We start from the raw sequence: 16,036 nt of genomic DNA on the forward strand, positions 1-16,036 counted from the left end.
TTTATCAAAAGATATGTGTCTAATCTATAAAATACATGTTCACTGGAATGGATGCAATACTAAAGGTTGTAGCCTACTGCGTTTTTCCTCATTCAAAGAACATTGAGGTTAAGATCGGAGGTGACCTACAGCCTGGGCGTTCATACTAGTCTGGCATGAACGGTTTCGCTCGGCCTTAGGTGGAAAACAGTAAGGTTTTCTCAAGCTTCTTAACAATTTGCCAAATAAACGACAGAAAAAAGTTCCCGTGCCGCAGTTCAGCCTGTCCTGCCGGTGCGTTGCGGGGCCTACTTGGACAAGTAAATAGAATAGCCTAACCCACATAGGCTACTCAGTAAAGGATGTCTGACGCTCTTTGACGCAACGGGCATTAGATATGTAGATAATCACTGTGAACAAATCTCTCGTTGATAGAACTATATTTAACATAGGAGGTGATTAAATGCATGTATACAAAATTGTACATCTATCCCCAGCTTTGTTGTGACATATTTTTGGCAATAAAAACAGATTGTTTAACATAGCATTCACATTTTTGATTATTTCTACACACAGGCAGAAGCTACGGAAACAGGTCTCAGCTTGACTATTGGTGGACCCAAATGTGTGTTCCGAGACCACTGATCCATGTGGAAGGGACACGGACTTAAGCTATTCACAATTGAGATAGTCTACATGTCAATTCCTCAAGACATGTCGTTTTAGGCCTTTCGAGTTGGACCAGACCTACTTTTGGCCCTAACCATGAATTTTGGTCAGACTCTTTCAAGTTTGTAAAAGCGTATTAAAATGTCTTATTATGTAGGCTATAGCCATCATGGCAGATTTGGAACGCCAGTCAGTGTCGGTTAAGAGCTTCCATCCATTTGACCTCGTTTGATGCCATTTACGCGTATGGCACGAAAGCTTTAGCCTATAATTAAAATGGTGTAGCCTAATGGTGTGGGACTTCTACTGTCTGAATGACTTCCGTTGATAAACAGACAATCTGGGTTGCCCAAATATTTCAAATGATGGTATGGATATCAGCCCGAATAAGCGATCGAACACCAAAAACGGAGTCACTTTTGAAAATAGGTTATAGAAGTGCGGGAAACATTATTAAGTCATTCATTGGTAATAGTTATTACACGACCAAATTAGTCTCTTAATACATTTATTCATCTCATCGGCTTTAAGGTTCTTTTAGCTTGCAAGGTAATTCGGGCTATGATATTTCGTTCCCAAGGTCATCTGTTATTTTGGTGATAAAATTGTTCCCACTATTTTAATATCAATTTATATTTCCACTAGTTCTAATACATAATAGTCTCTACATAATAATATACCATGTTTAATTTTAAGAGAGCTAAGAGATGGGCAAATCTCGTTTTGAATTCGGTGATTTCCCGGCTGCTGGATTCTGTGTTGTCGACATATGTAGGCTATTTGTTGACAAATACAGTGGAATTTGGTTAGAATTATTATGACGTGTTGTGTTTCTATATTAAAACGTATGCCTATATTGATATCTACACAGTACTGGAATAATTAATCAATTAGAGGAAATTAAATTGATAGCGAGGAACACCTTCGGTAAAATAAAAGAATGTACTATTTTAATCCAGTCAATTATTTTATGTTTGAAATCGACCATTAACCCATCCTTAAATTCCATTCGGCTTCGAGACATGACCCCAGACAGGCTACTGAGGTGACAATGGAACTATACAATCCTAAAAAAACTGCCATGACGAGGTGAAATGAGAGTTCTATGTGTCCAGAAAAAGTCACTTAGATCTGTTTTATGCAAAAATGTAGGCCTGCCCAAGAAAGACTGTTAGGCCTTGGTTACCGAAATCATTCTCTCGAGAAACCATGAAGTAGCCTATTCTACCTCTTAGATTAAATATTGAGAGAAATTATATTGCATTTTCAATAACAATGAAACGCATTTATATTCAATATTTGATGGCCATATTAGAAAACTTATTTTTAAATTCTATCGGCTGACATTGCAGACGTTCGGGTGCATTCAGTTCGAGACCTCTTGCTGTTCAGCAAAGGGTAATTAAGGACACATCTTCTGACCATGTAATAGTAGCCTGCAAAATTCAATGGCCACAGTCACTTAAGGGTAATATGGATGGTAGTCAGTATATAGTTAATGATTATCGTTGCTTTTCAGTAGCCTAATGCAGTTCGCACAAATGATGATTGAGATCTAGGAAAAAGGAAGGACAAGACAGCCTTATTTCAGAGTCCATGTCGCGAGACATAACGATATATTCAAGAAGCCTCACAGGCCAACCGGCATCCTAGTTGCAATCATAACCCCAATAACTACAAATCTGTTTTATTTCAGTTTTATTTTACACTCCAACGCGACACGAAAAGATGCTTTGCCTTTTGAGGCTAAATGAACACACACGCGTCTTAGGCCCAAAGTGGACCATGGGGAAGTATGCGCCGAAACGGACATGTAGTTTGGATTTTTGTACAACGATGTCCTACATGAGGTTTGCCAATGACTGAATCTGTAACAGCAAGAAATGTGTTATTATTTACAAGAGAAACGTACCACAGTAACGACGGAAAGAAATGTAAACTGTAGGGATTTCTGAAGCGTAATGAATTGCATCCAAACGCGGAAGATCACCAGGCAAGGACAGTTGGCAATCTCTAATCCTGTACAATCCAGTTTAGACTTTGAGCATAATAAAAAAATCTATATGGGTTGCAGACATCAACTAATCAATTCGAGCACACATTGAACGCATAACATTGACATACTTTGACCTAACAGCTCACTATAATAGGCCAGTTCCGTAAAAGCCTGTCAATTTGTTACTGAGATTTTATTTTACTGTGATCATCAAGAGAAAACGGTGCAGCCTAATCAATAGGCCTATGAAATAAGATGGTCATGGATGCGTAGAGGAATGGAAGAGAATCACAAATGCGGCGACAGAGCAGTAGGCCTATCGCGTTCTAATCTCACTAGCGCACATCTGGAACGACCAGGCCGCGTTAAAGCACCGTCAGTGGGTACCAGCACTTCGACCAGCTGGTTAGCAGGAGGACCAAAGGGCATCTCGTCTTTGAGATTTACTGTCCACTAGAGGGCGCCGTTTGTCACAAATCCAATAGCAATATGCAGGCACACTTCTCTTTTCCAGAGTTTAGCGAGTAAAATACCGACGTATCTGACAGAATCTCCACTGAATTTAAGCCGAAAATAAAATTGGTTTAGGTAAATAAAGTAGTATTTATACAATCAATATTAAACATTTATTATTTATATCGAAAAAGATATGACAGGCAATATTGGGAGACCGGGACTAGGGCATGTCATCTTCAAACAACTCTAATAAAGATCCGAAAGGATCAAGGTATGGACATTGTACTGCTATCATTTGTATTTTATCCTGTGCAATTGTGCAAATTTATCACATTTGTTTAGTAATTAAAAAATCACTGCTACAGCTAGAGTTTACAAATTTATTTTATTAAGCACTTAACTCACAAATCACATTCAAAATGCAAAAAAACTATATAATGTAAGAAATAAATCTTTTGCATTACAAATATTAAGAACTTTGATTACATTGAGCGACTCTTAATAGCTACAGGTCTTTATAGATGTATATATTCTACATGTTGTACCTCACGATCAGGTTAACTGTATACAAGTTTGAAAACCTGTCCACGAGACGTCTGACAGAATGCATGAGCGTTCCAGAAAAAGATGCAGCTCGAAAAACGCTTTCGATTGCTTTCTGCTTTGCCACGGTCACGAGGCCCGTGACCCAGTTTGGGACTGAGGCACAAGGGTGTGAGCACGCAACCGCACCAAACTTTTATTCCACAGTGTAAGAAACAGTCCGACTGAGACACCAGAGATACAGAGAGACGGAGCGAGAGAGGGTTCTTGAGAACGGGTGACTTCACACAGACCAGATAGGAGCTCAAGCCAGATCTGCGGAGAGACGCGATTATTTCCCATGGGGGCCGGAGAAGAGAGGGTGAGAGAGACAGGCAATGATGTGAGAGAGGGAGAGACTGCAAGTGCAACACAAAGTAATGGATGGAGAGAGAGAGAGATGGAGGTGGGGTTAGGAAGAAGGGAGGGGGGAGAAAGAAAAAGAGATGGAATGGAATCACATGAGGGGTCTCAGTGGAAAGAGTAGCCTGCAGTTGGGAGTCCTCCGCACCAGTGGTTCAGAAACTTCAACACGTCCTGGCACTCCGTGCTGTGGGTCGTCTGCAGTGGACACACACACAGACACACACACACACACACACACACATATATACATATATATTGAAGGCAAAACTTGCAGTCAAATAATCTACTTAATACAGATAGAATAAAGAAACAGCAAAACCACTTTATAATGTTTATCATTATTGATTCAGGTAAACTACATGATGAACTGTGTATCATTATTGCTACAGGTAGACTACATGATTAACTGTGTATCATTATTAATACAGGTAAACTACATGATTAACTGCGTGTCTTTTTTCCTGCTCCAGTAAAATATCACCTAAGATGACGAAATTAAGTGAACAGTAACTAACAGATGAACGTGGCCCACGTGCGTTGTTTCGTCTGTGATCAAGAGTGCAAATTAATTATGAATCAAACAGCCTCTCAGACTTCCGTGGGTTACAGAGAGAGAGAGAGAGAGAGAGAGAAGGAGGGAATGGCCTACAGACATAATAAGAAAAGATGCAGCATCCGCACAGAGAGATGACAAACTCTCACCTTGGTGGCCATTAGGAACTTGTTCCAGTCATCTTTGTTTGCAGCCATCCCTGGTCTTTTGAACTCAATTTTATTCCTCAAGACTGGGTAACCTTTGTGGTGTTTTGTTTTTTTAAGAAAGAGAATGAGAGAGAGAGAGAGAGAGAGAAGAAGAAGAAGAAAAGAGGAATAGAGAGAGAAGGACTTTTGTGATGATTGGATTCACACAAAGCCTGTGAACCAATTAACAGGTTTTGACATTGCACACAAACCATGTCCTTGAACACAGAACAGTCCATACATGTACATACAAAGACTTGGAGAGAAACGCACACACACACACAAACACACACATAGAGACTAAAAAACACAAATGGAGGGGATGATAAAAACGTGTACCTTTCCTTCACCAACACACATACAAACATTCACATATAGAATAACACAGACACAGAATAACAGTCTTCCTACATACAGTTCTAGATCCTCCTGCATGTATGTAACTGTATCACATTCTCACCCCCATCAACTGTGAATTGAATTGTAAAATCTGAGCTATTAACAGATATGTCAGAGAGCCCAAAGAGGGGGACTCGTTACAAGCATGTTAATTGGAGCCATTAACCATTCCTCCATACAACACCTGCCTCCAAATCAAGCACATGAAGAGAGAACCTCACACTTTGCAGCTGTGTAAGGTGTCTCCAAATATGCCTGGTAAATACTTTAGTCAAGGGAGAATGCTGAGTAACATTGTGTGTGTGTGTGTGTGTGTGTGTGTGTGTGTGTGTAGCACTGCAGGGAGTCTATACCAGTAGAAAGTAGAGGTGTGTTTACCTATTTACTGTATGTATGGGTGTGTAGTTGAGCATTCTTGTGTGGGCATCTGTGTGCACTCGCTTGTGCACGAGTGTGTGAATGTCTGCGCTTGGCGACTCCCACCTGTGATGACGCAGGGCAACGAGCGAATGCCCGTGTTGGCGGCCAGCAGCGAGGCCTCGTAGGTGTCGCGCTCGTCTCTGGGAAGCACCTGCTCCACACGCTGGTCCATGGACACAGTCAGCACCCAGTCCCTGATCTCCTCCCTCTTCTCCACCTGTGGGTCAGCCCAGCACAAAGCCAACGCTCACTCACTCAGTGCCAAGGGCGTGCAGCACAGCACTGTCCGCCTCACAGCACACAAACATCCTGACCTGATCCCCAGGTGACACTTGACATATTACAGGACGTGACCTATGTGACATGGTAGACTTAACACAATGATGGGACATTTGACGTGTGACCTGATGTGACAGGACGTGACCCAACGAATCATAGCATGACATAAATAAAAAAACACTCTTAGCTAGACGCAGCCAACAGTTACAGCAAAGCAAAGCACAATGCCAGAAAGATGATGGGATCACGTGACTTATGTGACAGTGTTTAGTGCTGAAGCCACTCTACTACTGTTTTCTTTCATACAGCATAATAGCAAACATTCTGAGTGTACAGAAACTACTACCACTACTTATATATGAATATAAACACTCGCACACACAGACATTCTTACACAAAAGTATTTTCATGTCTGCATGTAACACACGCGGAATGTGAATTGCCTTACGGAGACGTGCAGTTTGGCAGGCAGAGGGACCTCAAAGGGGATGTCCGTATCTTGGAAGTCAGAGTGATCCAGAGCATCTAAGTTTCCCTCATCAATGCCCTGGGGAAAAAAATATTACAGTCTTAGGGAAAAATTACATGAAACATAGTTATTACACTACCCGTTACCTAGGCAACCAATAACAGTTTTGTGCAAAAAAGGCCTGGATTTCAAGAAACTGTGTGGCCCACATTAAACATCTGCAGTGCACACATATTATACAGTAATTCAGTGTAGTTTTTATCTAGCTTTAACAAACAAGGGTGGGGATTGACTTGAGGAGGCAATGGAATGAAATGTGAAAGGCGATGAGCACTCACGTCGGCCAGATCCAGGAAGCGGTTGAGGAAAATGAAGGCCATGTTCTCCAAGCCAACAGCCTGAGTGGAGAAAGTCACCACACACACACGCACAAAACACACACTTTCAGCTTGACATTCAAGAACTAATAAAGAAAATAATATTAAAGTTTTAAAAAGCTAATGCTTTTTTTTCCTTGCAAGTTTGAGATACATTTGAGTTCCATCTCCATCGCTACTTTTTTGTCTTCCAATCCTTCCCTTTTTTCTCTTTTTTCTGTCTTCCTCACACCCGTACAAGGTCATATCGATTCAATCTTTTATTTGAACTAACTCGGATCAGGTGGACTGACGTGCCATGGAAACATTTGGACAAAGTAATTGAGCCAAGTGGCTCTCTCCTTCTATCCCCTAAACACACAGCACCTCCGACTCACACCATTCACATAATGGAGAGCGCGTGTGCAGCGAGCCGCGGGCCCATTGCACAGGGGCCGCACTGGCCCTCAACTCTGTGTTCTGCCCAGCCTGATTGGCTAAGCCCTGTGAGAGAACTTTCAGGTGGTGCAGTATGCCTCACTCAACCACCCCGCCACACACACACACTCTCTACAGAAACGCACACACACACACACACACACACACACACACACACACACACACACACACACACACACACACACACACACACACACACACACACACACACACACACACACACACACACACACACACACACACACACACACACACACACACACACACACACACACACACACACACATCCCGTAGGGTTACCTTGGCAGCGAGTCCTGCCTCGTAAAAGGCCTTGTCAGCTGGAATCAACTCTGTGTGCCTCAGCAGAGAGATGGACAGCTTGGCTGCTATGGCACTCTAGACAGAGAGAGAGAGAAAGAGAGAGAGAGAGAGAGAGAGAGAGAGAGATGGGTGGCGAGGGAGACAAAAATAACACACAGAGAGACAAGAGTGAGAGAGGAAAAGTAAAGTCCAAAGATTATAGATCTAGACAGGTAACAAGGCAGTGAAGAAACAGAAGACTCATTGGGGCCAAATGAAAAGTGACATGGAGATAAACAAGTCCACCATACAGGAAATAGTAAACAATGACACCACCATGAAATGTGGCCAACATCTCCACCCTGTGCCAGACCCCAGGCCTCGTAAAGGCAGCAGAGAACACCATTAAGCTGAACGTTTACAGCCTCACGACTGTGGACAGCTCTGACTCTGCACCCAGGCAAGGTGTTTACTCACAGCTTTAGAGGGTAGACAACAACTGACCCCAGAACAGCCCCGGCCCTAGTTGGGGGCCGGCTCCGCCCCTAGAGTCGACTGCCTCCAGATCAGGTAGCAGTAGGAGTGCTTTAACTCACCAGCTGGTCCAGGCCCCTGGCTGCCGAGCGCGAGGCATAGTAGTGGGTGACCAGCAGCATCTGCTCAAACTCCTCGTGAGCTGGAGAGTTGGCCTCCGACGACTTTGTCATGTTCTCGCACTGTGCACAGAGACACAAGGCAACATCAGTCAATGTCATGAGTCATGACTTGTTTACTTAAAAAAGCATTGTTTGGTCATTTGGTTGTCATTTGGTTGGCCACCCCAACCGAGGATCTCCCAGAATTCTTTGCACTCACCAGGGCCAGCATGACATCTCGGAGGTCGGCCCACATGCGGTAGGACTCTGCGTTGTCCCTCTCCGTCTGGCTCAGGAGTCCCAGGAACATCCTCTTGTAGATGTTGAAGTTCTGGGGGGGGTTGAATAGTGAATCGTGAATCATGAATTGTGAATTCTGAATCCTGTTCATAAGGCACAGTTAGTCCACTACTGATAAGCTGACACTGACCAAACAAAAGGGTTCAAACTAATCAGGCTTGATGTGGTAGATCCAGAAGAACAAACCGGGCAGAGGGACCCCCTGGCTGTCCACTGACAATACCCACCTGTGGGTTGGCAGGCACTCCGTGCTGGATGTAGAGGTTGAGGACCCTCTCTGGATCCCCCTCTTTGATCAGGTGGGTGGAGTACAGAGCCACATACTTGTGGAGGATCTTATAGTTCTGTCAAAGGGTACAAATATGGTAATATCAACAATGAAACACTAGTTTAGTGGATGAAAAACGCTTATGTCATGTTCGTAGTATTAGTTATATAATATCCAATATAAAGTTGAATATATCCAATATAAAGTTGAATACATGCAATATAAACTATCTCCATTCATCAGTATGCATTTGGATTTTGTGTAACAAGCAAATACATAAAATGCGTGGATAATTATTTATTGTAAGTCAGCAAATTGTAAAACAATGCATTTTACTCTGTGACTGGACAGATCTTGTCAAAACTTTTAATGATAATTTGATTCCAAAGTACCAGATTAATGACTTCTGCCGTCTTCCTATTTGCTGTTCAATTTTCATTCGTCAAATCTGTCTTCGTCTAGTATACTTGTCTGATATCTACTTTGTGAATTTAATATCTTCACCACACACACTTGCCGTGTTCGTTCTAAAACTACCTTATGATTGCAAAACTCTATAAAGGAGGCAGCTCAGGAAGCTGGTACCTGTTTGGACGCTGTGTCTATGCACTTCTCCCACTGGCCTCTCTCAGCATACATGTCCAGGGCCGCCATGACGTCCACACCCACCAGCTAAGGAGAGAATGCTCTGGAAAATCAAGATGGGTGACAGGGGTCCCCATCCACCCTCATGTATGATCTAAACATCCTTCCTGAATCTAGTCATCCGTTCATGCACCGTATACAGCTACACTCTCATATATGTGGGTGCTGATTTTTGTCCCAAATATATTACCATTATCCAAAAGGGGATTTTATCACTTTATTTATCAATGCCATTCATCAGTCATTGTACATTTACCATCTTCCGAATATTACTGCAGTGGTTCAACACTTCAGCAAACAATTCCTCAACATTTAATGGGAACATAGAATGGGCTTCACGCAATTTTCTTTCTTTTCTCCTTCTATAATTTCAGAATGTCAGTGACGCTCCAACAATGGTGTGGACAAACATCAAGACAGGAGAGTGTATGGATCAATGTGGGGCGTCAAGACTAGGTAAGTGTAGGTCTTCATCTTAATTTGCCTTTCAGCAACTGCATCGAGCAAATGGAATGAGAGGGTGTGCACAAAAGACAGAAGACAGAGACAGAGAGGCCGAAATAGACGGATAGATAAAGACAGTGAGAGTAAGAAACAAAGAGCAAGAGAGAGAGATTGAGAGAGAAAAAGAAAGAGTGAGAATGAGGTATAAGGATGTGGTCTTTTTGAGGTGTTACTACCATTGTTGTCGGTGTTCTCTCCCCTGTAATTGCCAGTACTCTAAAGCCCTGATGCGGTAGCGGTAAACAGCTTTGTGTTCACCAATTCCCTGGACCGCCGACACTACTCACCGAGTCAACTTTCCCTTGGTTCTTCAAGTGCTCTTTGTAGCACTGATCCACGTAGTCTTCCAACCTAGACAAAGGAGCACAGCGGTTGACAGCTCTACACAGGAGCGAATAAATGCAGGCGCTGAGAAAGAGAGCACCTCTGTGTACAGGAGGCTTTTAAAGAACCAGCAGGGCTACTGGTAATACGGAGAGGCAAGGCGTCTGAAACTTTAATTCTCTCTGTGTCGCGCAAAACTGAGCGACGGGATGGGACACTGAGGGAAAATTCACTTATAATGTGTGTGGAACAACAGTGAAAGCTATCCTGAAAAGAAATGTGGCAAAAAAAGCAAGACGGCATAGTCTATGATGATGACAAAGGGACCTGAGACTTAAGACATTTGAAATTTGACAACAGCTGTGTCAAAACATTCTAGGTGACCATTGCTATAGCCTTACAATAAAGAATCGAGAGATAAATATATCACATATATTAACAACTTTCATATTTGACGATATTGACACTGACATTGCTTTTGTCATATGTAGAGGACTCTTTTCTCCTTGTCATTTTTTTTTATATCAGCCTGTTATGTGTGTGTTCTTGTCTGTGTGTATGTATGTGTGTGATTTATTTGCCCCCCTCCCCACCGACTGTGTAGGTTTGCGGCGTTGTCAGGGACGACCGGAGGGAGGAGCTCACCTTGGATCCAGTTCCTTGGCCACCCTCTTGGCTTTGTTCCATTCTTCACCTTCTATGAAAGCGTCCACAGCTTCTTTAATGAGGTCCAGGTTGAGATACAACTCAGCTGCCTGGAAACACAAACACACACACATGCACACACACAAGCACACACAAGCACACACACACACACACACACACAAAAGCGCACGCACACACACACACACACACATTTCACAGCTTTTTTCCTTCTCAGTAAATACGCTGCCTCTTGTTTCCAGTGGCCTCTACACTTTTTTTTTTCTCTACACCTTTTCAATTCTCTTTAATTCTTTTCTTTTTCCCTTTCCTTTTTAACCAATGCACTGCTTTATGTAAACCTATTGGCAATTGGTGACCTCACATCAGGCTTTTAGCTAGGATTTTTTTAGGGGGGGTCCATTTTGTCATTTAACCCAACGCGGTGGAGCATGCGCGCCGCAGGCGCAAGTATCGTAGGGGGGTCTGGGGGCATCCCCCCGTCAAATTTTTATCCCTAACTGTCTGAAACGCTATTTTACTGCATTTTGAGGTGCACATTTTGTGGAATTCAGGTAATATTTTTTGGTGTGTCTGTTGCAGTATTGTTGCTTAATTGTCACATATGATGTACATCAGTGTACCACACAAACTGAAAATCATACCAACACAGAAGAAATTCAAGCCAGAACTGCCATGTACATCTTGTATGTATACATGCAGGGGGCTACTGGTCAGTTGATAGTCACATAGTGTTAGACTTGGCTGATACTTTTTATGAATATCTTAGTCCTAGAGTCTTCCTTGACTAGTGATTACATATTCAATTTAGTTAATCTTTCATATATTTTGTGCAAGACACTTAGCAGTTATAAGCTATGTTTTTATGTTGTTATATGCTACGTGTATTATATGCTAATATAGGGTGGCCAGATTTGAGTTTGTGGAAAAGATGACACTTTGTCGGGGAACCTGCCCCCTCCTCCGCAACGGAGTTTTGACATATTATTGTCGTGCCTGGACAACATGAATGTACTGTTTTTACTTCATATGCATTTACTGTAGTTAATGCAATACCTTATTTCAACTGAAACACCTCATCGTGTTGCTTCACTATATTTAAATCATGTACTTACAGTTCATACATGTGTAAATAGTGTTACAAATCACGGATGCGTAATATGGCTTTTTATTGCTCTACACGAAACGCAACACAATTTCAAAATGGCTCGGGGTTTATGCCCTGTTACAAGTTATCTCGAACAGACTGTGTTCCGTCACACACCTGTGTAAATGCAGTCCCAACACAGAACAACGACATGCAATTAGTACAGTAAGGAACATTGTTGAGCTCTGTGCATTACAAACAGAAAGTATGCGCCCGCTGCACGGCATTATGGGGCGACTATGCCGGCACGTTACAATAGGCTATGTATTTACTGAATTAAAATAATTTCAGCTTGTCCCATGTCCATGTGTTTACGTGCTGTTCTGAAGTCACGTTGGTAGGATGTGGGTATAAATTAGGTTAGGATTAGGTTTACCTGAACCAGCGGGAAAAAAAATTCAACCCGCGTCAACACTTCAAAAGTAGCCCGCGGGACAACTGCGGACCTGACAACACTGCCGTTAACGTTAACGTTCACGCATTAGACGTGTCTGTTTAGTGCTACGTGAACTATCTGTTCATTTCAATCTGTTATTATTTTCTTTTGTGATAGAAATATTATTACCGGAAAAACAGGGGATGAAAAACTCAGGGCGTGAAAGGGCGTCTGCCTTAAAGTAGTGCGTCCAATGTTTTATTATTTTAGAACAGTGCGTCCGAAAGACGCTCGGACGCATGCCTAGCTAAAAGCCTGCCTCACATAGGTGGTAAACCGGTTGACATTCTGGTAAGAAGAAGGCCACCTTCACATACACAGAGGGTCTTGGCCATCTAAGGTTACCAACGTCCCACCAGTGTTGCAGTTATTTGCTGAACCGTGCTGCAAACTTCAGAGGCTAAACTACTAAATCAAATTGAAAACTGCAATTGAAGGCTGAATATTAGCAGCAGGTTAAAAAGGGGCGTGAAATGTGTCATTGAGGAATTGGGACAGCATCATCTAGTGTCCCTCAGAGTATTTGATGGTGGGGTGTGGGACAGGAAGTGATGCGTAACTCACTGCACTGTACTTCTTGAGCTGGATGAGGCGTGGTCCCACGACCTGGATGACGTCCACTGACCTGTCCTGTCCCAGGAACTTGATGGCCAGCTCAGCAGCCTACAGGGGAGGAGGGGAAGAGAAGAGAAGAGCTGAGCGAGAGACAGCAGCCAAGGCAGGGATGCCTTAAGCCGAGTCTCGGCAAAACTTAAAGCCTTAGCGCCGCCATGAGTGATGGCTCAGGAAGAGGGCCTTTCTTCTGCATTGTGTGACTGTGTACAGCAATAAAATGTGTTGTGTATTTTCTTGTAAAATCAAAGACTGGTGTCCTTGTGATCAGTGTACCAGTGTCTGTGTGAGCTGCCAAAAAAATGGATATCTGTGTGTTAGCATTTTTTGTGTTTTTGTACAGAAGATTACGTGTGTGTGTGTGGGTGTGTGTGTGTGTGAGTGTGTGTGTGGGTGTGTGTGTGTGTGTATATGTGATTGCGTCACTGGTATTTTAACTACAATGAAACCTTTGGAGAGAAAGAGAAAGTGAGCTCACCTTCATCCAACACTTCTCCAGCAGGGCCACGTTGGAGGTGTCCTTTACTCTGAGGTAGCACTCCACCGCCCGGGCGTACTCTCCTGTCTGCTCCCACTCACGAGCCTGCTCCAGCACCCCCTCCACACCCCTGCACATACACACACACACACACCCACACACGCACACACACACGTACACAAAAACGTGCGCACGCGCACACACACACAGAATGTATTCACATTAGGAACTAACACAAACACAAGCAGTCACAGGTTCATCCTGTATCTGGCATTACTCACTACACTGGATACACAGTCTTGTATTGTGTAGGTTTTTTTGAAGCCGTTCCGCACAATCAGCACAGAACGGACATTTACGAAAACCAGATCCACAGAGGGCGAATGGTGGATGCACAAAGATGCACAAAGGAATGCACCTTTTGATCTTTTATCCTTGCAATTGAGACTCTCAAGAGGAGCCAACGAGAAAGTCACCACATGTTAAAAAGTTCACACTTGACCACGCAAGAGGGAAAATTATGCTTGATTGGGTCTTGATCGGACCATGCAAAAATATATTCTCTCTCTCTCCCTCCCCCTCTCTCTCTCGGTTCTTGAGAGACCCCTTTGATGTTTTCCCACAAGTCATTAGAAAAAGGAAGAAATGATCAGTGGAGACGGGTGAGCAGTGCATCTGCTCTGTTAATGAGCTCCTCATTACCCATATAATTTGGGATAAAAAGCCGGCATGTTTTAATAAAGGGCCGCGGCAGGCAGGCGTGCGTGAGCGCGTATGCACGTGGATCACGGGCAGAGGAGGGACTGGGAGTGTTGACACCTGGCACTGAGACATGTGATGTGATCGGACAGAGATGCAGACGCACTGCTAGGCCCTTGTTTATCAAAAAAGGGTGCAAGCTATGCGTACTGTTTACATGTGCTAGCCTTACTCAAGACTACTCACTGTTCACACTGTATGTATGCAATGTTGGAGAAACGAGCGTGTGGGTGTAGCTGACAATTTCAGGGCATGTTGAATTTGATATTTTATTTTTGCACAGTGTGGAGCGTAGTCCTTTTTACATTTCACTACATTTGTTGTATGTGACAAAAACTTGAACTTGAACAAGGCCCTTTTACACCTGGAAATTCACAGTAGGTAAAAAGAGACAGATCTGTCACATAACAACAAACATATCTGCCGGAAGGCTTCTAATGTAAACATACTGCCTTGTGACTGTGTTTGATTGTGTGTGTGAGTGTGTGTGTGTGTGTGTGTGTGTGTGTGTGTGTGTGTGTGTGTGTGTGTGTGTGTGTGTGTGTGTCTGTTTGTGACACAGGCTGCTTCGAGAACACAAGGCTTTGTACCTGGGCCCTTTCTTTGATGCCTCCTTCTCGTACTCCTCTTGCAGAATGCTCAGCTTGCTGGGGAGATACTCTTTACAGATTCGCATAGCATCGCTCCACATCTCTGCATCCTGGTCAAACACACACAGGTTCAGATTAAACATGCATACAAACAAATAAACAAATGCACAAACAAACTAACAGGAAACTAACAACTAGATGGAGTGCCCTGTTTCTTGAGGGCCAATGACTGAAGTGAAGTCTGTCCATGTGACCATCAAATGTAACCAGCTCCCATTTATTCACGCCTTTTCTCAATTATGTGCGTGTCACGTGTGACCTTGTTTTTTGCATTCAACCTTTCAAAAAAGTTATCCTATTTGTATTGTTGTTTTATGATGTTGTGGCTGACTTTTAGTCTTTCATTTGAATTGCTAACACTGCCCCTCACAGCTGGTTATCAAAGAGTCTCTAAACACTATCCTATCGCATGTTTGTGTTAAAAAGGAAAACAAAAACAACTGAATTTAGAGAGGGGGTGGGGGGTGTCTCAAAGGAATTAAACAAGATGGATGCCAGCTGGGTGCTCTTACTTTGTAGTACTTGATGGCCAGCTCGGGCCGCTGCGCCCGCAGTAGGAAGGCCTCGGCCTTCTGGAAGTCCCGCTGCTCAAAGCAGTGCTTGGCCTGGCCCACCAGCACGTCGGCCACGCTGTCCGGATCATGGCCCTCGGCCACCCGCTGCGCCCCGACCCAGTCCTGCTGGTGCACGTACCTGAGGGGGAGATGGGGGAGACGCTCACTGAACAGCAGCTTGAACATCAGACACCAGAGCGCTCACTCAGATCTAACACTGATACACCAACGCAAATATGGTGTATCAACACAAGAATCTACAGCTATGAATGATCACTTAAGACAACACAATTCGGACATATCAACATTGATCCTTGAAGCCAAACAGGTTCTGAACAGTATCCTTACATCAACAAAACCATTTTTACATTTACATTTTCATCCATTTTGCAGATGCTTTTATCCAAGGTGACATGGATATGTATTTTCATTAGTAACTTATGTGTGGTCGCTGGGACCCAGGATCTTGGTGTTGTTACTCTACCAGTTGTTCCATCAGCTTAAGTTAAGCCATCCCAAAATAGTAATACAGTACAACAGCTATGAACACTGACTAATAGCACAATGCAAGATTACCATAAGCTATTAAT

The 16,036-nt window shown here is 43.3% G+C and overlaps 1 protein-coding gene across 1 annotated transcript in view; it reads right to left on the reverse strand.

Moving 5' to 3' along the window:
* Nucleotides 1-3,610: 3,610 nt before the first annotated feature.
* ift172 (intraflagellar transport 172) overlaps nt 3,611-16,036 on the reverse strand; it is a gene marked incomplete at its 5' end in the record, with an annotated part of 38,543 nt that continues 26,117 nt past the window's right edge. The window contains 16 exons of the mRNA XM_080859163.1: nt 3,611-4,243; nt 4,751-4,842; nt 5,672-5,825; nt 6,336-6,434; nt 6,695-6,754; nt 7,472-7,567; nt 8,068-8,187; nt 8,327-8,437; nt 8,634-8,750; nt 9,260-9,346; nt 10,111-10,174; nt 10,793-10,902; nt 12,958-13,056; nt 13,484-13,613; nt 14,833-14,942; nt 15,405-15,585. Coding sequence (XP_080715289.1) covers nt 4,154-4,243; nt 4,751-4,842; nt 5,672-5,825; nt 6,336-6,434; nt 6,695-6,754; nt 7,472-7,567; nt 8,068-8,187; nt 8,327-8,437; nt 8,634-8,750; nt 9,260-9,346; nt 10,111-10,174; nt 10,793-10,902; nt 12,958-13,056; nt 13,484-13,613; nt 14,833-14,942; nt 15,405-15,585 — 1,720 coding nt within the window. The 3' untranslated portion in view covers nt 3,611-4,153. The remainder of the gene's footprint in view (nt 4,244-4,750; nt 4,843-5,671; nt 5,826-6,335; nt 6,435-6,694; nt 6,755-7,471; nt 7,568-8,067; nt 8,188-8,326; nt 8,438-8,633; nt 8,751-9,259; nt 9,347-10,110; nt 10,175-10,792; nt 10,903-12,957; nt 13,057-13,483; nt 13,614-14,832; nt 14,943-15,404; nt 15,586-16,036) is intronic.

Source organism: Sprattus sprattus, assembly GCF_963457725.1.
Source record: "Sprattus sprattus genome assembly, chromosome: 2".
Classification (NCBI taxonomy): Eukaryota; Metazoa; Chordata; class Actinopteri; order Clupeiformes; family Clupeidae; genus Sprattus; species Sprattus sprattus.